Source organism: Ptychodera flava (genome assembly GCF_041260155.1).
Source record: "Ptychodera flava strain L36383 chromosome 3 unlocalized genomic scaffold, AS_Pfla_20210202 Scaffold_26__1_contigs__length_13983176_pilon, whole genome shotgun sequence".
In the NCBI taxonomy this organism is placed as follows: Eukaryota; Metazoa; Hemichordata; class Enteropneusta; family Ptychoderidae; genus Ptychodera; species Ptychodera flava.
This window is the reverse complement of record NW_027248280.1, coordinates 12,541,967-12,566,814: the sequence shown is the minus strand read 5'-3', so window position 1 is coordinate 12,566,814 and position 24,848 is coordinate 12,541,967. Positions and strand designations below refer to the sequence as shown.

At 39.3% G+C, this 24,848-nt stretch overlaps 1 protein-coding gene across 1 annotated transcript; it reads left to right on the top strand.

Annotated features, from left to right (window-relative positions):
- The first annotated feature begins 1,491 nt into the window (after positions 1 to 1,491).
- LOC139125892 (flavin-containing monooxygenase 2-like) lies at positions 1,492 to 24,116 on the top strand. The gene is made up of 7 exons (XM_070691975.1): positions 1,492 to 1,622; positions 7,544 to 7,993; positions 8,212 to 8,267; positions 9,306 to 9,482; positions 18,035 to 18,254; positions 19,107 to 19,342; positions 20,515 to 24,116. The coding sequence occupies exons 1-7, from the start codon at positions 1,502 to 1,504 to the stop codon at positions 20,755 to 20,757; spliced, it is 1,503 nt and encodes a 500-aa protein (XP_070548076.1). The 5' UTR covers positions 1,492 to 1,501; the 3' UTR covers positions 20,758 to 24,116.
- Positions 24,117 to 24,848: the final 732 nt, after the last annotated feature.

Sequence of the window (24,848 nt, the reverse complement as noted above, 5' to 3'; positions counted from 1 at the left end):
GTATATCATAACATGCTTTGGGATACTGTACTTGCTGTTCAAAACAAAGTTGAGAAAGTCATTAAATGCTAGCTTAAGACATTAAGCCAATTTACAGGGACATTAGGAGAATATAAAAAACAAACACATAATAGATAAAAAATAAAAGATAAAATAACAGAAAGCAATCTTACATCACTGGACAATGCAAAGCAAGCAAACACATAGATGAAAACAACAACACAGGTTAACTTGTAGAGGTACTCACTTTCCAGCACATGCTGAAAGGTGGAAGCAGAAGTACTAGTGAATAAAATGAATGTTTAGATCAGCTTTGAAAATGTTTTGAAGTGGTTAAACATCTTAAAAGGGGGGAGTACTTTCTCAGACTAATTCTAGAGGCACTCACGCGAAAAATATAGTTATTTTGTAGCTGTCTGCTTCGTACATTAGAGATACACCTGAAAGTGTTTGCAACTCATCAACTGTGATGTCGTGGTTTTGTCTTACCAACGATTCACCGTATTAACCTTAAGACTCGACTGGAGCTGCGGCGTTACTGAGCCATTAAAATGATCGACGGTATCCTCATTCGATTCTTTGAAATAGCAATAGTTAGCGACTGTACACTTCGTTGGACATGCATGTCAAGATCTATCCGGTCATCGTTTTGTAAAAAATGCCATCAGAGCACGGCATCGATCACGATAGATCGGTCTGTGCACCGAAGCGTACGTCGCGGCGTGCATGTATGAACGGTACCAGTGCAAGAAAAAGTTCCCGAAGGTGACGAACAACAGGGGTCATATTGATTTCATACCTGTGCTAGCGTACATCTCACGATCCGGACCAGTTGATGGGATAAATATATGTATCTTCTGTGACCTTTTGACCTTTGTTTTTAAATTTTGTATAGCACGCTATAAATGTCAGCACGTACGATTCACATTCGTCTTCTGAACGAGCGAAGGCCAACTCAACAGGACCAGTTGATGAGATAAATATATGTATACTCTGTGACCTTTTGACCTTATGTTTTTAAATTTTGTATTGCACGCTATAAATGTCAGCACGTACGATTCACATTCGTCATCTGAACGAGCGAAGCCAACTCAACAGGTGGTACTGCTGACCTTTACTGCTCTACACTTTGAAGCCAAATATAGGAGCCGTATCCAAAAATTGGGTCAGACAGCCGTGGTACATAACCTTTACGCCACCGACTCATTTATCAAAAGTGTGAACAGGTTCACTGTGTGACTTTTACAACTTAGATTTGGTCTCAGTGAAGAGTCCATATTATTGATCAGGAGGTTTTTGATAACTCACATGACACCAAACATTGCTTAAAATCAAGAATATTAGGCCAAGTCTTACGTATCAGTGATTGTTATCCTGCTCTTGGCTGCTATCTGACGAAACACCTCGCACTGGCCCCCCGACATGTTTCAACAATGAGAGTCTGACTTACGCCACCAATCTACCAATTATTTACACAAACTTAACACTGTTTACACACAATATGGCGGCGAAGAAACGCGTTGCAATCGTTGGCGCTGGAGTCGCTGGCTTGGTCTCAATCAAAAGTTGTCTTGAAGAAGATGGACTTGAACCAACATGTTTTGAAAGGCACGACAAACTTGGTAAGCATACATTGTATAACCTTTTTTGGAATAGCGATGACCGTCAGGTGAGCAGCCAAGACCAGTAATTTACGTTTATGTGCTTGGAGTGACAAGCCAATGCGCCTCTACCATAACTGTTTAATACGGTAGGTTTTCAATCGGCTTCGAACTAAAAACATGCAGCAGCCTGAGAAACTGGCAGAGAAACCAGAGACAGAACCAAACCCCCACTCTTAAAAAAGAGTGGTTCAACAGCCGAGCTAAGTTGTTACCCATCGACACGTTGTAGAGTTCACACTCACGCTCGTACACTCACAATCACACAAATTTTATCGAAGCAATGAATGCATTGCCTAAACTGGGCGATAAAGAGCCTCGGGGACAATTCTGTCCACCAGCAGAGCTATTAACCCAGGGAAAAAAACAGGGGTGTTACTCCAATAGCAAAGGTGTACGGGAATGTGCCGCCCGAGTGGGTCACTTTTTCACTAAAAATGCCTAAACATGGGTAGATTTTTCATTCCTCAAAAACCCCACACATGAATTGATAACAAAGAAAATGTCCCGTTCTTTGGAAAACCTTCAAATGCAACAGAAAAATGGAGAGAATTCCTAGAATTTGTCAAGCAAAATCCTTAACATGGGTCGTATTTTTCGAATATTAATTGGTAGATATTTTCAACTCAGGAAGCACACATATATATGGAAATTTTCTATTTTCTACCCGGGGGGGGGGGGGTGGTTAGAAAAAACGGCAACTTCTTAATAGGGTTCGAACTCACGTTAAAATATGCTTAGCTGGAATCCGGCAATCTCATTGGCAGGAGCCGGGGTTTACATCCTCAATAATAAGACCTGCGCGCCGCGTAACATTTTTGACCTCGCGCAAGTTTACGGCTCGAGATTGATCTTCATTGTTAAATTTTAGTCTAGTGCAGCTCGATCAGCCAACAAATGAAGAGTTGGTGTAAGCAGAGACGATCATTCGTTCGGTGATTATTTCCCCCCGAGGTCTTATATACGCAACCAAATACCATTGCTTGCCGTTTATAACCTCTAAACATATGACAGCCAATCACCTACTAGCAGAGAAGCCACAGATAAAACCGCTAGGCCAAATCCCCACACTTTAAAAGGAGTGGTTCAATAACCGACCTAAGTTGTAACAACTTCTCTAACTGCGATCCCTCCACTCGGAGTTAATATATTTCAAAAAACGGAAAGGATTACGTATAGTTCAAGCAGGAATCGTCTATTAGGTAGAGTTATGTATATTTCAAAAAAAATCCCACAATTTTAAGGATTTGTTGATAAAGATCATACACATTTCTGACTTGGTGTAACATCAGCAAAAACTCAGCTAATGTTTCATCAGCTAAACCGCTCTGTTTGTCCATGACGACGATTGGCCGATTTTGAGTCGTCCCCTTATAATTTTATATGCAGAAACATTATCATTTCTTCTTTCTGTCACAAAGATTCTTGCTTAAAAACGCAACTCCACTATGTAGAAGGCGGCAAGGCCATGGCGATACTCATAGTGTAAGAGAACTCTGAAGAGGTTCAGTATATGCTGATTTTTTTACTTAATCGATCGCAAAAGGTCACATATACTCACAAATTATCATCGTGTGTATCTTTGCAATCCAGAAAATGACGCGACTTGAAGAGTATTTTTTTAGGATTTTCGTGCTTTGGTGGAAAAAAACTAGTCCAGACATGGGTTGCGGTTTAGTAGTCGCTGCCAATTAAACATTGGCGTAAAATTGACGCGCTAATCAGTCGCGTATTTATGAAGTCCCCGTCGTGTTGTCATTGTAATTAGCAGTGATGACGTAAATCGCCTTGTCTGGCTTCTGTGCAAATATGTAGTGGATACTGAATAAAGATGCCCATTTGCATTTTGCCGTAGCCTATAAACACTAGCAGCCCAATCTTTGTAGAAACAATTGAAGCAACCAACCTCATACAAATTGCATGGTTTTTTGTTGTTCAAACAAGATTGCATTTAACTTCACTATCAACACAATCAAGAATATTGCTTTGCACTGTCGCAAAATAATATACAGAGTCATGTTCCCCCTGTGTGGATGGAGTGACTATGAAATAGGTCTTCTCTTTTTGGAAACTTTAGTGGCCCTGAAAAAGGGCCATTTGGTTTTGTTGTCCTTGGAGAACTGTTTCATGCATATACCCAGCGATGTCCGACGTACCGAATCCACGGCAAGTTCGGATACAAAAATGGGACGAGCGAAGTCACGCATAAAAGCATCACTTCGCGTCACGTAAGGACAATGCAATCGACAAGCATAGGCTGTTGTTTTCTGGAAAGGTAGTATCTCTTGCCACGCCATGCAAATCCACGATCTAGTATATTTCAGAAATTTCTGCACAGCCGCAGTCGAACTTGTGCGTTTTCAGCCCTCCTCGTTGTCACAAAAGTCAACAGAATTCGATAAGCTGCTAGAGACGCATCGGTAGTAGTTAACCCTAAAGTCGGTATATATCTTCTTGCTGCTTAAAACACGTCCAAGGGGCTGATGATTACGCTACTGGTTACAGCAATGAGAACCTGAACTATTATCAAACGATTACAATTATTGCGTGTTCCAAATCATTACAAAGGCTTGTATGAAGCACAGGGGGAAACAATTTACGTGTTTTATTTTCACTTTTGACAACATTTTAACATAACCCGAACAAACAAACGTTACAAACTAAAAACACACTGTCCTTCCGGTAAGCATTTCTGCATCGTTGTCAAAAAGTCACCGCGCGCACAAGTGTGTCATTCTAGAGTTGACATATATATATATTATCCCAACTGAGTAGTTGACACAGCATAGATTCCTCTGATAAGCACCTCCATGTTAAGGACATAGGGAGTCCGTATATATTTACGTGCACATCAAGATGTAAAGAGGTCGGCGCGTCTAGCCACAACTGTTTACTTAAGAACAACTCTCAGTGACAAAAGCGATCCGCGTGACCCAAATTATCTCTACAAGGTGAGGCTTAGGGACGTCTCTGAGGGTCATCTCAGGGTCGAACTGGCAGCCACAACCGTGACCTTACGATGACTCGCATAGACGAGGCATACATTTAGTCCCAGATAGCTGCGCTTCTGAAGCTACCTATTTCGAAGCCTGTAAGGCAACATAATTCTGCTAAATATTGTATAAAACCAAAATTGCGGCTTCAAGGTAAATTTTACAAGGTCTCATACCAAGTGTTCCTCCATAACGTTCTCAAAACAATAAAAAACCTGGAAGGTAAAAGTTACACCCTTCGATCCCGCGGAAAACAGCGACGCGTCGCACCTTGGTATTGCAATGGTCGGGAGTCTGAGACGATAGACTTCGACTTGCAACATGTATGTAGCAAATATGCCTAGCATGGAGGTAAAAATTACAGAAGTTGCGTGGGGATGTGATTTAACCTTGTAGTTGAGACCGCATCATCCATTCAATTTTAAAGACTACATCTTATCGACAAGACGTCATTGTAGCCCATCTCAGTGTAGGTTTACGTTCAAAATCAGATTATTTATTTGTGTCCAATCATGAACGGTCGGTGCATACAAATTTAATAAAGAATGATTATCATTCGAGCTTCTTTATTGTTGCATCAGAGCGAAGTCCAATATCTCTTCTCAGTGGCGGCTCGATGTCACGCAGTGTCAACGTCAAACCTTCCGAGCGCAGGTTTGATGTCTGCAATGCCTAAGCCAGACCACAGGGCCCCTCTCCACATACTGCATGGGCGAGACCATGTCAGAGCACGACTGTTCCTTGGAAAATGCTGGCATTATATCTGCAAGCATTAGCAGAGGTGGGAAATGGTTGCGAGAAATTATGTAACTAACTTTACCGCATATTTAACATTGTAACTAAGCAAGTGTTTGCCTGGGAGGATTATCACTAATGCGAGAATAGGGGATTGAAAATTGATCCTTTAAACGGAAGTTACAGGACCGTGGGCACACAATAGGGGATAACTGACGACGCAGCAATTTGCATAAACTGGGCGGGGGTCCTTGAATTCTCGTTTAAGCGGGGGTTTGTCAGGAGATCAACACTATCTGTTACACACTGGCTTGATTTGAAGCATGTCGGGACTCAAAAATACCTCAGACCAAGTTGAGACAAAATGTTGAAGGTTTTTCAGGTCATAGTTGATTGACATGTTGAGGAGACTTTCGCGCCTCTTTTCACGCAAAGAAATTAGTTCGTTCTTACACATCAAAGGAGAGACAGAGTCGTTCTCACTCTCTGCACCGTAACTTTCTCATCAAACAATTAAGAACCTGCTTCCAAATGTGCCAAGCCACAGAGCATTTCATTATCACCATCTGTGTCGATATCAGAATTGCATGCGTTATCCGCTGAACTCGATTATATTCCGTGGCCCGGAGAACCAGGGCATAAATCCCCTCCAACATCGCGTCCGCCCAACAGTCAGTGCGAACACTGAGTGGAATACAGCCTTTTATAGTACAAGAGGATGGTGAAGTAGTATTTGTATCCCGTGTAGTTGCTAAATTGAATGAAAAAATCGTAGACAGTATTTCCTCTTACAATTTGGCAACATAGACAACGCTGGCAGCGTCCAGCAGCATGCCACGAGTCGACAGACTATGTCAAGGTGACCCGGCGCCAGTCACAGAAGGGACAGCGAGTACCTTAGGTGACGTCATTGAGGTGACATTGCCGATGTTACATTAATGGTGACCTGTACTTAGCGAGATGAACTTTGACCGAATGCGATACAGCAGAGGAAATAATAGAGATATTATACTACAAAACGTACCTCTATAAGTTATGTCACTCATGTATACTGGAACTTTCATTATGTGAGAAGTAGATGACAAATTCGAACTTCGATAATTAGATTCACCACGCTGTAATGCAAGAAACAGTCTATATTCTCATCCTTAACATAAACTTTTCTATGATTTGTGCTATTTTGGCCTTGCTTATCCGGTTACGAAATAACGGAGTCACTAGCCGGCCTTTTGGCACTGTTATAAAGGAAAAACAAATTGCGTATTGTGCTTCACTAATTGATTATTGCTTGTAATATTTGTCACGAATCGACTGACTGTCAACGTGATCAACGGAAACAAATAACAAAATGGCAGTTTATGGAGCGAGGCTTTGAAACGATGTACCGATCGTTGGACCAATGTTCTAAAGTATTCGCAAACAGACACATATCTACCGTACCGTCTTAGTAAAACGAAATGCAGCACGGCTGTGAATGGACATATTCCCATAGGATTTTATCGGGCAGTAACGAAAACTCAATGGATGGTACGATCACTGCCTGATTTTCAGCTTTCTTTGATCCGTCGACATCGGCATGGTTATACCGATAATGTCTTACGCGTACTTCCACTGAAATAGCATGAGAAATTTTCATCAATTGTTGTGACCGAAAAAACCTGAAAATAGGATCCCTATGATAAGTCATGACAAAATATCATTTTTTTTAAATTTAGCACACTGACTCACGTGCATTTCATGTTCTTTCTTGTCGTGACATGATATTGTAACGCCACACTAGGCTAAAGACGATGGCTTTCGATGAAAATTCCGATTAGATTACAAAATATTGTCCTCAAAAAAGCTATGGTCCTTTCGCATTTTGTAAAATGAATGATGTCCTCTAAAAGCCCCATGGCCATTGGTCATTCAAACACAGGACTAAATCTTCTGAGTGTGACCTTGCTATCCGTTCGAGCTGTAAATCTTATTTGCTGGGCCCTCCAAAACGTGAATCACGTGTATGTGGTGGAAACTTTCAAGCCACTCTCAAGATTATTTATAAACAATACAGTTTTAGTCAGAAAGCATTTTTGCGATGTTAAAAGCGACTTGCTTTGATTTCAACTATTCAGCTTCATTTTTCTGAACAACCAATTTTCGGCTGATTTCTAGGTGGTCTCTGGAATTACTCACCCGAGCTACGGCCTGGACAGGGAACCGCCCTCTACGACAGTGTTGTTACCAACGACAGCAAAGAAATGATGACATTTTCAGATTTCCCCCATCCAAAAGAAAACCCACCATGTCTGCCTCACTCCATGGTACTTCGTTATATCCAAAACTATGTGGCACATTTTGATCTTGAGAAGCACATTCGGTTCAACACAAACGTAATCGACGTACAACGCAACAACGATGGCAAGTATTGGAAGTTACAGATCAAGGACAAGGATGACAAGCTTTCCACTGAAGAGTTTGATTACGTCATGATTTGCACAAGTGTTTACAACAGGGCTGTTATTCCTTCATACCCTGGGATGGAAAACTTCAAGGGAATTAAAATACATGCAAATAAGTATCGCGAACCTAGTAAATTCAAAGGAAAGAGGGTTATAGTCATCGGTAAGTTACACATCCATATCCAAGCAAGCATAAGTAATAAATGTATCATCTCTAAGAACATCTCAACAATGATAAAATCGACGAACATCAATAATGAAACTAACATCGACCAAAACGAATGAGAAGTTAAATCATATTAAATGAGTGATATACATTGTGTTCAAAAAGTGAGACATTAAATAGTAGTGGCACGATTACTTTTTCTTTATTTCCACCAGGTGGATGTCATACGGCTGGGGAAGTATCGTCGGAAATTGGAAGGAATGGCGGTGAGGTAAACACACAGAGATTTAAAAGATAAATATCGGCTCCAGTGAATGTCGAGTGGACATTTTGCTAAAGTTTTCTGACAAACTCGGCGCAAACAATGCATGGATTTTTCAATACATCACGCAAATGCGTACTTAGTACCTTATGTCGATAGAAAGGCCACAGTTATTCCAAAGTATTGTGGTGATTCCACCAATTAAGTATGTTTGGTACCTATTACTCGAGTTTCACACATAAACGCGATCGTCAGATAGGTAGATTTTACTACGATAAATACTACCTATCTGACGATCGCGTGTATGCGTGAAACTCGAGAACTAGGTACCAAACATACTTGATGTGTTCTCATATTTCTTGTAGTATTGTTCTGCATCCCTACATCGAGCACTTTACCCCCTGAGAAGATAAAAACAAGTTTTGATATATATATATATATATATATATATATATATATATATATATATATATATATATATATATATATATATATATAAATAAGTGAAAGCTTATTTTAGAGCAGCTACTCTAACATTCTGTCTGAAGATTGCAGGATGCATGAAACTTAAGTAAAAGATATCATTACGTTGTACTTGAAGTAATTTGTGTTATTATATATTTATGATGCTCAAAATGACTAAGTAGATCCTTGTCATGTACCACTGTTATCACTATATCATCGAAACGTAGTTTACCATAGACAAGTCCCCATCAAAATCTGAAAGTTTTCTGACAAGCGAGAAGGTATATGAGAAATTTTAAAATGTTAAACGACGACGGACAGTAAATTTTCTCAGCTCAACTCTGCATCACCAACAGTAAACCCAATACAAGATGCTGTGCTGAATTGCGGCCGCTTGGAATTTCAAAATTAAATCTTGGGTAATATGTTCAGTATCTTTAGTATTAAAACTTTCGCATTTACCCTGATTTTATTTCTTGATTTTGAAATATTGTATTGTATTGTATTGAGCAAAGTTTGAGCAATAGTTTAAGTGTTCTCTGTCGAGAAGCACATTAATTCACATTTTAACTTGCGTTTAAGGTATACCTCAGCATGCGGCATGGAGTATGGTTTTTTCCTCGAATCTGTCAGGATGGTTTACCCTACGACATCCATCTGTTCTGTCGTTCTGCGTATAAATCTGCATCACACCAGATCGCACTGATAGAGAAACTATGTAAAACCAGAGTCAGTGACCATAGAAAATTTGGTTTACAAGTAAGTATGAACAGGAATACCACTTTTCAATAGGGAGCATTGGGACGAAGGTGTTGGTATGTGGTAAACAGTTCCATATTCCAGGTGGGACAGAAGGTATAGTTCATGAAGTAAAATTTGTTTCCGTGGCGACATTTAGAGACAAGTTCTAACCTTCTGTTGCTCGGACTCTTCTTGTCAGCCTTAATATTGCGGTTTTTTCTGAGAGGCACAAATTGCATCGTTTTTTTTCGTTGGCGTATGCTCTTGCTCTTATGACGATGGGCCAGCTGATATTCAATGGTAATCCACTTTGTTTTAGTTTCCATGTGTGTTTTGAAAAAAAGTTGCTATTTTCGTGTCCCCTGTGATTGAATGAATACCTGTGGTTGGTGTAACGGCTTTTGATCTGAATGTTGATTCTGTTAGTCCGTAGGAGAATTCTTTTTTCTGCTTTCCGTTAGACTTTTATATTACATATTGTTATGTAGGTCATTCCCCCCACACTCATCATGACCTGAGTTCAATTAGTCTAGAACATTCTCAAGGTCACTGCCCTTGATGACCTCACAACCTTGAATTCAATTAGTCATGTTTGGAATGTTCTGGAAAGTTGATTAGTTGTGTAAGGGAGATAATTTTAGAACAGTAATTAGCATGTCAATAAAAGTTCTAGATTGTTCTTATATGCCTTTATAAAAGGGACGTGCACAGCTTCCAGTCAGACTTTTGGGATCGTGTCTCTTGTGTGTTACTAAACTCCAGCAGTAGTCATTCTCAAGACTTTTCAAGACCTTCACTGTCAACGCTGGATTTATACTGTGGACTTTGTGCAGCTTCAAGCCTGCAAGCCAAAGGACTGTTCATTCATCCGACTGACTGTTACAACTCTGAGACTGGAGCTTTGCCGTCCCAGCTGAGATAAGTAGTCTGTACACTTTTAAAGCTTGTACTCTATCCCTGACTTAGCAATTAGTTTTATTTTCGTAATAAATTTTGTTTAAACGTTAACTGCTGAGTTCACCCTTTTGTTCGTTTCTCTGCACGTAACAAATTGGGGGCTCGTCCGGGATACGAATATTTTGAGCCGTTTGACAACATTTTGCCTACCTTTTCAAAACTACGGTATACTGTGAACTCAGCGAAATTCAATCATGGCGGAATTCAAGCCAGACGAATTTATGGATGACCTTGATCAGGACACATTTAATTCCCTCAGAAAAGACAACCTCATAGCACTGGCCAATTTCCTTAAAGTAGATGTCAAAAGATCTATGCGCAAGCGAGAAATACAGTTCAAGATTGCAAAACATTTAGTTAATTCTGGCCATTTTGAGGAGTCTGCCTTAAAAGATTATGAGCCTGAGTCTTCCTTCGAACTCAAAAAATTGGAATTAGAAATACAGGCAGATTTCGAGCTAAAAAAATTGGCATTAGAAAAAGAAAAGAATTACAAATGAAAGAAAAAGAATTACAAATGGAAAAGGAGAGACAGGCATTAGAAAAAGAAAAAATACAAATGCAGTTAGAAATGGAAGAAAGACAGAAAGAGAGGGAATTGGAAATGAAAGAAAAAGAATTGCAAATGGAAGAAAGACAAAGGGAGAAAGAAAGAGAGGAAAAAGAAAAGGAAAGAGAATTAGCAGAACACCGACTGCAGTTAGAAATAAAACGTTTAGAGCTTGGACAGTCAGGAAAATTCTTCCCTTCAGACAAGTTTGACATCACTAAGCATTTCAGGTTAGTTCCCCCTTTCCAAGAAAAGGATGTTGATAAATATTTCCTTCATTTTGAGAAAGTTGCTCAGAGTCTGAATTGGCCTAAGGAGTCCTGGTCTATGCTTTTGCAGAGTGCTTTGGTGGGTAAAGCCAGAGAAATTTACATTCAGTTGTCAGTAGAGCAGGCTTCAAATTATGATTCTGTGAAGGAATTAATTCTCAAGGGCTATGAGTTGGTGCCTGAAGCTTACCGTCAGAAATTTAGGGATTGTGAGAAGGTGAAGGATCAAACTTATGTTGAATTTGCTCGAACAAAAGAACAACTGTTTGATCGTTGGTGTTCTTCGGAAAGGTCAGTCAGAATTATGACAAATTACGACAGCTTGTTTTGATTGAGGAATTTAAAAGGTGCATCCGGAGTGACATCAAGACGTTTATCAATGAACAAAAGGCAGATACATTGAGGTTGCTGCACGTTTGGCCGATGATTATTCATTGACCCACAAATCTTCATTTCTCAGCAAACCATCCCAGTCCTTTTCATACAGAAACAATGCAGGTAAATTTAACTCCTCCTTTTCATCCAAGAATTTTTCAAAGGACAGTAGGAAATCAAATGACAACAGTTCACAAAATTCAAGTAACACTTCCACATCATCAGATCCCAAGTCTCAATCTCCTTCTGACAAACAGTTCGGTACACTTTCTTGTAATTATTGTAAGAAAGACGGCCATTTAATGTCAGATTGTTTCAAATTGAAAAGAAAACGTGAAGGTCAAAGTGGTCAAAGTGGATCTAAGCCCACCGGCTTTATTTCTTCATCAACTCAATTAGAGTCTAATAATGTGTGCAACACATTTTTTGAGGTTAAACCCCTCTCATCCCCAATTAATGAGGTCAAGGTCAATTCTTCTCAAGATAGCATTATGGGTATTTTCGAACCATTTATTCATGATGGTTTTATATCACTTTCTAGTGATTTTCTTCCGCTACCCCTGTCAAAATTTTAAGAGATACCGGGGCTTCCCAGTCTCTTTTGTTGGCAGATACCCTGCCGTTTTCTGAAAAGTCATTTTCAGGTTCTAAAGTTCTTATTAAGGGGGTAGATTGTAATGACTACATTCCTGTTCCTCTCCATAATGTCTATTTGTCTTCGGACTTTGTTTCTGGACCTGTGGCTTTAGGTATTAGGCCTTTTTTGCCTTTTGAAGGGATTCACCTTCTTCTTGGAAACGACCTTGCTGGGGACAAGGTCATTACTAATCCACTTGTGACTGATAATCCTAGTTTAGATCAGGATCCAGAGCCAATTGAACAAGAGATACCCGATTTATTTCCTTCATGTGCCATTACTCGAGCCATGTCAAAGAAAACTTCCGAGAATCAAAATACTCTCAAAATAATGTCACAGATGTTGACTTAAATGACACCTTTCTCAGTCAGGTGTTTGACACGGATCATTCCGTTATCCCTCGTGGATTTGAAACTTCCAGTAAAACTTCTGCTGACCAAAGTCAGACATTTTCTAGATCAAATCTCATTGCAGAACAACACAAAGACCCAGATATTTGTCTTTGTTTGACAGGGTAGATGATGAAGGTAAAACTTCAGATAGCTCTGTTTCCTATTATACAAAATCTGGTATTCTCATGCGTAAATGGAGACCTCCAGATGTTTTGGTTGATGACGATTGGGCTATAAAACATCAAATTGTGATTCCAAAGCCCTATCGTGCTGAAATATTGCGCCTGGCCCATGAAACGCCCTGGCTGGTCACTTAGGAGTCAGGAAAACTTATCATAAAATTCTCAGTCACTTTTATTGGCCTAATCTCAGGCAGGACGTAGCACATTTCTGTAAAACTTGTCACACATGTCAAATGGTAGGAAAGCCGAATCAGACCATTCCAAAGGCCCCTTTACAGCCAATTCCTGCATTTCAAGAACCATTTAGTAGGATACTAATAGACTGTGTTGGGCCCCTACCAAAAACAAGATCAGGAAATGAGTACATGTTGACAATTATGTGTACATCAACTCGGTTCCCAGAAGCCATACCACTGAGAAAATAAAGACAAAGACTATAGTGAGAGCTTTAGTCAAATTTTTCACTTTATTTGGCCTCCCTAAATGTGTCCAGTCCGATCAAGGCTCCAACTTTATGTCTGGAATTTTTCAACAAGTAATGGATCAGCTAGGCATTAAACAGTATAGGTCCTCCGCCTATCATCCAGAAAGTCAGGGTGCTCTTGAGCGATTTCATCAAACTTTGAAAAACATGATTAGGACCTACTGTTTTGACACAGAGAAGCAGTGGGATGAAGGAATTCATTTTCTGCTCTTTGCTGTTAGAGAGTCAATTCAAGAGTCTCTTGGTTTTAGCCCATTTGAGCTTGTATTTGGACATACAGTCCGTGGCCCACTTAAGCTCGTTAAAGAGAAATTCCTGTCAGACGATGATGATTGTCTGAATATTTTGCAATATGTGTCAGATTTTCGTACGAAACTCTCTAAAGCATGTGAATTAGCCAGAGAAAATCTTGAGTCATCTCAGCAGTCAATGAAAACCAAATACGATAAAAACACCTCAAAACGGAAGTTTGAACCAGGTCAAAAGGTTCTTGTTCTACTTCCAATTCCTGGCAAACCACTCCATGCTCGTTACTTTGGGCCATACCTAATTGATAAGAAACTGAGTGATTTAAATTACATCATAATAACACCTGACAGGCGAAAACAAAAACAGCTATGTCACATAAATATGCTTAAGCCATATTTGGATAGGGATAATCCTACTATAACTCAGCCTGTCAGTGCAGTCAGTTCAAACCATTATGAAGATAGTGATACTGAAACTGACTTGAGTGAAAATACTCTAAACTCAAAGCTGGGCTCGGTCAAGCTTCAGAACTCAGAAATCCTGGAGAAGCTGGAGTCTACAAAGTTGGCACACCTCCAGCCAGAACAACAACAACAGGTGAAAGAACTGCTCCATGAATATAAACACCTGTTTCAAGATGTTCCAACGAGGACAAACGTCATCTATCACGACGTTGATGTTGGGGACAGTAAGCCTGTAAAACAACATCCATACAGACTGAATCCAACAAAAGCAAAATATCTCCAGGAAGAAGTCAAATACCTGCTGGACAATGACTTTATTGAACCCAGTAAAAGTAACTGGAGTTCGCCGTGTATACTTGTTCCCAAATCAGATCACAGTTATCGTATGTGCACGGACTTTAGGAAGGTCAACACTTTAACAAAGACAGACACTTTCCCAATCCCGAGGATTGATGACTGCATCGACCGAGTGGGAAAAGCCAAGTATGTGACGAAATTTGACCTACTGAAGGGATTTTGGCAAGTCCCTCTGACGGATCGTGCTCGTGAAATATCCGCCTTTGTTACACCAGACGGATTGTTCCAGTACAAGGTGATGCCATTCGGAATGAAGAACTCTCCGGCAACGTTCCAACGGATGATCAACGACGTCATATCCGGGCTAGACGGGTGTGCAGCTTACGTTGACGACGTAGTCCTGTATAGTGACACCTGGGAGGAACACATCAAGCTCATGCGGAAGTTCTTTGAGAGACTGAGCAAAGCAATGTTGACTGTCAACCTTGCCAAATCTGAGTTTGGTTGGGCTAGGGTAACTTACCTCGGACATACTGTAGGACAGGGTGAGGTAAAACCTGTTGATGCCAAAATCAGTGCCATTTCAAGTTTTCCCATACCAAACTGCAAACGACAACTGATGCGCTTTCTCGGTATGGCTGGTTACTACAGAAAATTCTGTCCAAATTTCTCCACAATTACTGAGCCTTTGACTAACTTACTTAAAAAGAAGTAAAGTTTGTTGGTCAGAGCAATGCCAACAGGCATTTGATACACTTAAAGCCATACTGCAAAGTGCCCCAGTGTTGTCTGCACCAGATTTCACTTTGCCATTCAAATTAGCTGTAGATGCTAGTGATACGGCTGCTGGTGCTGTTTTATTGCAAGAGGATAGTCATGGTATAGATCATCCTGTTTGCTATTTTTCACGCAAATTTAACAAATCTCAGAGAAACTACTCTACAATTGAAAAAGAGTGTTTATCTTTGATATTAGCTTTACAGCATTTTGAAGTTTATGTTACTTCTTCAAATCAGCCAATAGTGGTTCATATTGATCACAACCCTCTTGTTTTTCTGCAGAAATTTAAAGGCAAAAATCAGAGATTGCTAAGATGGAGTTTAATGTTACAGGAGTTTAATCTTGACATTAGACATATCAAAGGCAGAGACAATTTAATTGCAGACTGTCTCTCTCGTATTTAGAGTTTATTGTTGTTCACTTTCAAGAAATTTTACTTTAGAGTAAAACAAAATTTGAGTACTTAAATCCTCTTTAAGATTACATTTGTAAAAGAAAGATTTTTCTTTGAAAAATTTTCTTTTTGAAGAGGGGGTGTGTTATGTAGGTCATTCCCCCCACACTCATCATGACCTGAGTTCAATTAGTCTAGAACATTCTCAAGGTCACTGCCCTTGATGACCTCACAACCTTGAATTCAATTAGTCATGTTTGGAATGTTCTGGAAAGTTGATTAGTTGTGTAAGGGAGATAATTTTAGAACAGTAATTAGCATGTCAATAAAAGTTCTAGATGTTCTTATATGCCTTTATAAAAGGGACGTGCACAGCTTCCAGTCAGACTTTTGGGATCGTGTCTCTTGTGTGTTACTAAACTCCAGCAGTAGTCATTCTCAAGACTTTTCAAGACCTTCACTGTCAACGCTGGATTTTATACTGTGGACTTTGTGCAGCTTCAAGCCTGCAAGCCAAAGGACTGTTCATTCATCCGACTGACTGTTACAACTCTGAGACTGGAGCTTTGCCGTCCCAGCTGAGATAAGTAGTCTGTACACTTTTAAAGCTTGTACTCTATCCCTGACTTAGCAATTAGTTTTATTTTCGTAATAAATTTTGTTTAAACGTTAACTGCTGAGTTCACCCTTTTGTTCGTTTTCTCTGCACGTAACAATATGTCACTTGGCATTATTCACGAAGAACCGTTTTCCTTCTTTCGGCAATTACAAGCTTTCTGTGTAGCATCATTCTCGTGAAATTCTCCTGTTGATACTGATGTTTTTATGCACCTCTAGCTAATTTGGATGTTGTTTTTGTTCAATATTGTCTGTAGTTTAGAGTCTCTTGGTAAGTGTTTGTCAATCAGCCTGAGGAAGCTTTCCCGACGTTGGTTCAGGCATTCTTGCTGTGTGGCGTGTTGTACCAAATGCTGTTCCTTTAATATGTCTGCGTATCTTGGTTTGTAAACTAAGTCAGTTACTTATGTATCTCCAGGCAATCCTAAAGTACACATTGCATTGCGGAGTTACGCTTAGAACACTTTCTCAGCCGGCCAGTACAATTTAACTTACACATATATACACACTGACATAAACGTACATATTTAGAGAGTTCGATAGAGAGGGAGAGGGGCAGACAAACATACAAACAGGCAGACATAGATAGATAGATAGATAGATAGATAGATAGATAGATAGATAGATAGATAGATAGATAGATAGATAGATAGATAGATAGATAGAAATAGATGGATAGACAAAATAAAAATCGACATTTAGTGGCAGAAAATGACTGGCATGAAACTTGTGAATATCTTTCGTCACTGCTTCATGTTTGTATCATCAATACTTATTATAATTTTCATTCATTTTGGAGGGGTTCTGTCTTGTTTATGTATATTTCCTCATTACCTTTTGAGCGGTCATATTAGCCTGATCAATACCAATCTTTCAGAATTAATGAGGCCATTCTGATATACCTGATTTCAGTGTAATAAATTATGCAAATTATACTCACAAAAGATCATCACTACTCAAAACCGAATAAACGTCTATGACTTTATTCCGATCCGTGAGATTAATTAGGAAAAAAAATTATTCATACATTAAGTTCATCCGATATGTATACGAAAATCTTACTTTTATATAACCTCGTTTTAACATTCACTACTGTTATATACTTGTGGACAAAACATCTTCAACGAGTCTCATTAAATTTTGTGTAGCTGTTGTCGATTTATATTTGGATTTTCAGGCATATTTGATTATGTTACATATGTACATTTTACAAGCCAGGCACACCAGAAACTTATCAGTTCTTGCCATTCCAAAACTGAATACAAATGTTCCTGAATTTTACAGGCTGCAAGAGTTTTTTGGGCGCAGTGTACGTGATAGAAACAGGATTGAAATCTTCAAAGTTTGATTTAGTTTGTGATCTATTTATCACCACAGTTGTGTTAGGCGATAATATGCTCTAGAAAGGAGCATCAAAATAGTTGAGATGTTTTGACATGTACACTAGTTTTTTGCAATTATTTTGAGCTTATGCAATTCTTTAGTTGCGACTGAAAGTTGTTTGGAACAGCCCTTATACTGCAAATTTGAAAATCTATCTACCTGCTAGTTTTTCCGTTTCCACTCTAAACCTGGGCGAGCCTCTTGCTACCAATTGAGCTCCGCACAGCCCGGCCCTCTTACCACAACATGATGGTGCTTTCTCTGGCTGTACCCTAAGAAATTGAATGTATTGTCCGCCAATTTTATGGTATGCTACAAGATACCGAAAATTTTCGCTGATTTTTCATTCGGACTATGACCACAAATCTATGAAGAAAAATAATAAATGAAGTCAGAAGATGAAGATTCATTCATTTAAAGTCAAGTTAAGTTCTTGAAACACCATAACTTTATAATCAACACATAAGATGACCGCAGAAAGTAAAATGTGCATGCAGATGCACTGTACCTATAAATACAAACATATTATCGCACTACAGAGCAAAGAGCTGTACCCTCCGTGGAAACTACTGATGGTAAATGATGAAATGCAAGATAGACTTGCACAAGGTCATATCAAACCAATGGTAGAAATCGAAGAGTTCAAGGGAAATGACGTCATTTTCAAAGATGGTACCACTCTAGAGAATGTAGATGCAGTCATCTTCGCGACGGGATATGAGTTTGCCGTGCCAATAATCGAAGACTCGTGGCTTTATGGTAATTCAATATTTAGAATTTTCCAATAGTATTATACAGGGCTCAGCCCTTGGTGTCGCGCCAGGGGTTAAGATTGGCAATGTTATTTGTATTTGATAAAGTAGAATTAATTGTTACTTCATATACGTTTGTGTGACAACTATGCCCAGTTTCCCTCTGATGAAAGCAGTTCACGTACGTACACGACGTCAAACCCTGCAGCAGTGCAGGTATAGATTTTCTGTAATGTGTAAAAATGTTGGACAAAAATTGGCAATTTTTACCATGATAACAGCCTATTGTGTTAAACAAGGGACGTATTATGCCATCGTTACCATTGCAATGGTAACCGCACTGCCCACCTTCCACTTGCAAGCTGAAAACTGGAGCGTTCCGTCTAAAAACTGGCAATTTTGAATCTAGTTATTGACACAGGGGGCGCTTTTCTAAAATTCAATCCCAGCATTCTTTGCGTATGCCCCCGTTCATATGCACGACAGTTTTCTCCCATTTTCTATTTTTTATGCGTGATATTAACGATATTTTGTATCAGCGACAAGGTGGATAATAACACTTACTGGCTAACAAAAGATAAATTTTATAAATGGCATGTTATAAAATAATAATTTGCACGTTTTGTATTTGTTTATTTACGAGTACTCAAAAAAACATGGCGGCGCCCATGAAGGTAGGGTACACTTCCGGTTAGTCGCATAGTATATTATGAATATGCGCATGCGTAGTCAGTAAGCCGCTGGCGCGACTATTATAGCTATTTGACTCTGAAAAAAACCAGTAGGTCTTTTCTCCTTTTCGTGCAAAGCTCTCTGTTTTACAAGGTGTATGTTTTTTTTCTGTATTTTCCATTCACAGACGAATCTGACAAAGCTGAGTTTTACAAGTACATCTTCCCAGTACGCTTAGAACATCCTGAAAGGTTGGCGTTGATAAACATGTTGCATACTGTTGGGTCGCATTGGCCAGTTGCTGAGCTACACGCCCGGGTCGCAGCAAGGGTCTTTGCTGGGAATATTGCACTGCCTGACAAAGCAACAATGAGAAAAGATATTGAACAGAAGATCCAGTATGAGAAAAGAAAGTTGTATCCCGTAAGCATTTATATACGCTAACATGTGTTGATGTGCTCATTATTTTTTTTAGCCTGCAATGTATGACAGGGAGTAAAAATGACAAACTACCACAAAGGAGGGATAAAATTGCAGCAAGTGCAAATTGATTCGATAAAATATTGAGCGACCAGCAGGAGATACATTACTTGTATTGAACCACTCTTTTTTGGAGTGGAGATTTAGCCGACTGGTTCTGTCTCGGGCCTCTCAGCTAGGCGACTGATGCCGTATGTTGTGGGTTTCGAATCCGATTGAATACTATCCGTATTTTCTATCCTGGGTCGGTAACACTGCTGGTGGACAGAATTGTCCCCAAGGTTATCGTTCGCCCAGTTAAAGCGATGAAATTCGTTTCTTTCTTCGATAAAGTGTGTATGTGCGATGTATGATAGTGAGCATGCGTGCGTGAGTGCTTCACGAACTCTACAACGTGTTGAAAGGTCTCAGTCAGAAAAATGTAACAACTTAGCCGGCTATTGAACCACTCTTTTTTGGGAGTGGAGATTTAGCCGACTGGTTCTGTCTCGGGCCTCTCAGCTAGGCGACTGATGCCGTATGTTGTGGGTTCGAATCCGATTGAATACTATCCGTATATTGTAAGAATGCAAAGTATGAAAACAAACCTTCTTCATCTTTTTTAGGTACCGACGAAGGGTCGCATCCGAAACGTCCGTGTTTTTATTCGTCTGCATTACAAGTGTTTTACCTCTCGCAGGTCTTTCAGTATCTTAATAAATTACTTTTCACTTTAATTTTCTGCAGTTTATATCCTCTGCATTTTTAAGTGTTTTATCTCATGCTGGTCGGTCATTAGTTTTTATCCATGATAAGGAGTATGTATGTGCGAGAGCTTCTCCTAAATCTGTAGCATGTGTAGTGGTCGAGGTAAGAAAATTTGTGACTATTTGGGTCGGGAATTATATCTCTCATTTAATAGGTGGGGTTTAGCCGAGCGGTTTTGACTGTGATGACAATGTATTCGCTCTATGAGACTGCCATACACTGCCACCTCGAATCCGAGACATTTAATTACTGACTTCCCGCTTAAGTTGATTCAATCTGGCAGTTCTTCGGATATTATTAGTGCATTGCGGAGTGGTATTTTTCAATTAAACAAATGTCTTCGCTACTTTAAACTTTGGTACATACAGGTACTTGGTGGACCTCATATGGATGAACTGGCCGAGATGTTAGGTGTGAAACCATCCTTTTGGCGTCTGCTCCTGTCTGATCCGAAACTGGCCATGGCCTACAAGAACGGTCCACTGGTACCTTACTGGTATCGTCTGGAAGGTCCAGGAGCATGGCCTGAAGCAAGGGATAGAATACTGAATGCTATAGAAAACACAACCTACGCTTTGAAAGGATACCCCTCGCTCAGAGAAGAAAAATGAACCAGTTTAAAGATAAAGTCCTGTCCACTTTCTATTTGGCAGATAATTCTTGATAGTTTATTTAAAGAATCATAAGTCGACAATTCATTTTCGAAGAGGTATCAAGTCCAAACATTTGCAACCACGAAACCGGACAGCTGTTAAGCAGTACAGCACTGTGCGCTAGGTTCGTGACAAAACAAACCTTTTCCCATTTACCAGCTAGGTTTATGCCCAGCTTTGCCCGTATGAGGCTGGAGTCATACTAAAAATTCCCGAATGCCGGGTTGTAAAGCCAAGGGCAAGTAGTAAACGTCACCCAAATAGTAGAGTGTTAGGTAAAGTCAAATGGTTTGCACATAATTTGCATGTGCAAACAATGATCGCACGACATTTATGTTGATTAGAATGAAGCAATAGTATCAACTAATAAAGTATCATTTATGAGCCCAAGACAGGTGCTACATTTGTTTGGCACATAAACATTAATTTCATTTCTGGTAACCTCATTACCCTAGAAAATCAGCCTACGCTAGACTTGTCTTTTGCATCTTCAAAGACTTTTCGTAAATTCTCCAAATTTTGCAATAGTTTAATGGGTTTCACCAAAGAAACAGAAATTAAGAAAAAATGCTCCACCCTAGCCACCCATTTTCGGGTGAATTTACTGGAAATACTATCTTGCAATTGTTTTTTTTTTCTCTCAGCGAAAGGCAACAAATTACAATAATCTATTTATATCTAATTATGAACATTTTCGGAGCCGTGAAATTGTTGACTTATTTTAAACTTTTGAATGAAAGAACTCATACGGAGCGTTTTCGACCAAAAATTAAAATCATGCCCTAAAAGACTGCATGTTTGTATGCATCGTTCAAGGAGAAGCGTCCCGCCTACTCTTGCAGTCGCAAAGAAACACTCAGAATGACAACCACGTGATTCTCAACGAGAAGGAAGGCAGGTTTCCTGAATATCATGTCGGCAGCGTGATTCCAAGAAATTCGATGAAAAGTCTGGAAGTACTTACCTCTAGTGCGCGTTTTAGCACACACTCGAAACAGTGGCGCAATTATTTATCTGGGTTGCATTCACAGGATACCAGAACAACGGAGCATGAATGGCAGCCTAAATGTAAGGCAAGGTTAACACAAAATTCCTCCAAATAAAGTCATCTTTCGCTTAACTGTTTCCCGAAATAAAGATTTCCAGAATAAGATCATAATAAATTACTCTCCCTTACACTGGTACACTAAATATTGAATACGCATTGGTTCAGTGGCGGTGTTATATATCTATGACCATACTGAGTCGGAGTTATTCCCATAAAATGCAACTCTAATTAACCATTTGATGCTGTAATTTTACCGACATAATTTGTACAATAGTCTACCGGTTTCCATGATTTTTTTCTGCAACCGTTTTGAAAACCTTTGAAGAAATGGATATAAAGTTTCATTGGCCTTGATTTTGATCGAAATTTAGGGGATATCTAACCAAAACTTGCCTAGAACTAAAATATATTCTGTTCTATGCTTTATGTGGGCTTCAAAAATCGAATTAGTCACTCGGAGGGTGAAACACCGTTTTTAGTCGTCCGGGGGGGGGGGGGACTTATAGGTTTGGTCATGTCCGTGTGTCCGTCCGTTCACGCAAGCCTGGAGCGATTTCATTCAAACTTGGTACAAGGATTACTTATATGTCATACATATGCACGTCGATTTGTTTTGTGATACGATCCAATACTGTCGGCCATTTTTTTACTATTTTGTCATGTACAGAGCCATATCTCAGACATGTTTCAACCGATTTTATTCAAACTTGGTACAAGGACATTGACCAATGTCATACATGTCGATTTGTTTTGTGATACAATGCAATATAGCCGCCAAGCGGCCATTTTATAACGATTTTCATGTACAGAGCCATATCTCAGACATGTTTCAACCGATTTTATTCAATCTTGGTACTAGGACATTGTACGTTATCCCTGTACGTGATGCAGAAACAGATAACGGGAACGCGAGCCGAGCTGAATCATTTCTAGTGCGTCCCACAAGAATGGGTGACGTAACGCATAGCCAAACGGATTTTTGCACGCGAACGTGTACGGCAACACCAACTTGAATTCTAAGTGTTCACATTCACGTAAAACGTGTAGCCAAACCTGTCTATCGACCTATTTCATACACATGCTCGTCAATTTGTGTTCCACGTCATGTAGCAGTATCATGTCAATTATTGAAGTTTCGTAATTAGGCTGATAGACCCATGTCAAGAAATGATTTATCAAACTTCATGAAACTTTGTACAGATGTTAGGCATACATTGCTTTAACAGTGAAAAAGACATTAATCAGTGTCATTTTATTTAATTTGTAATTGCATATGTAATGAACTTTCCTAATTAGAGTGATATATCCACAAATACAACCGTTTTTACTTTACGTCAAATTTGATGAAACTTGATACAGATGTTGATCTCATAGTATTGTAAATACTGCATCAAACTTTACGTAATATGGTACCGGTAATAATCTGTTAGTGTTAGAATAGTATGCAAAAATGTTTTGCAACCTCCTGTTGATTAATTCCTAGTTGACCCATTTAATGACCTTTAGTATGGTGGCCTACATTGGTTTTATGTTTTCATCACCATGGAACTCATCCTTGCCATTGAGCACCATCTGTATCAAATTATTTTTATCACAGATCTAATTAATAAAGAGGACTCTATCCTCTCCGAGGACTTGTAATCAAAGTACCCATTAACAAGTGGGGACTGTGTCATCAACGATGACTTGTTTTCTTTGAAATGTAAATGCTTGCATGTTGTTAGGGTCTAGCCTGGATTTACCTGACTGTCTATTTTCACGTTGTTTGAAGGGCTTTGGGTGATTCGGAAACTTGTTGGGATAGGGGCAATAATAAACAAACCAACGGGTTCGACACACCATTTTTGTATCAGTTATGTTTTTGTTTTGTTTTAGATTATTGTTTTGTCATGTTTCGATATGATGGTACACATTTCAGTTATGAGCGACAGCAAAGAAGCTTGACGCTTATTGGTACACGAAGGCTTAGATCTGCGTGGTAGCTCTGTTTGTTGTGTGCCGGTTTCACCTACACAAATTACACTGATGCACACAGAGCAGCCATTCAGACCTAGCGGAAGCAGTGCTCGGATATGCATCAAGTGCTTTTGCCTCAACGTCACAGGCATTCGTGTGTAAACCAAACCTAAGTCACAATCGCATTTGGAAGAAATGGTGTTGTGAAAATATTTATCATCATGACAGAGTCCACACTAAAGCAGGTCGAAATTTCTCAAGGTCACTTGTAAATAACGTCTTTGGGTTAGTATAAATAAATAATCGTTGCGGGAATCTATTGATGTCGTTTGTATTCATCATCTTCGATTCTACCATATGACGAAATTTATTCTAATGCTGATCGGCTAGGCAACGACCAAAACTAAGGTCATTAGACCAATCAGCAGTAGAAAAATCACGTCATATGATAGAATCGTTCTCCAGACTGTTTTTCACTACGTTTGGCCTGAAAACACAAAACACATTCTATAAACTTCATTAATATTCTTTACAAGCGCACTGCATTCCCCTCGAGTCATGACTAGAATTAAAAATGTAAATATCAACAGAGTAATTAAAACGTATTAACGCTGTGTTGACAGCTAAAGGGTGTTTCAACATACTCTTAGGAATAGTGCAAGAACTTGCGATTGACATAAAATACAAAACAGTTGGTACTGAGAATAAAAATCATTACAAGTTACAGACAGGCCTTGTACAGAAAGTTGATTCAGTGCTTTCCCTGTATTCATCGCCCAGCTTTAGCTTCAAATTTACATTCTCCTCCCAAAAATATATTCCACTGAAAACATTTGTACGTGAAAGAACGAGACTTTATTCATTTTGGTAATATGTCAGGCGTCCAACATAGGCCCGTACAATTATGATGCATTCACACAGAGATTCAAATACTAACCACCATACATGCCGTTCCGCCCAGCCTTCAATTTATAACACATAAAATCACATTCATGTTACATTTGTAGATAAATATTGAAACATTCTGTATACTGTAATTTGCCAT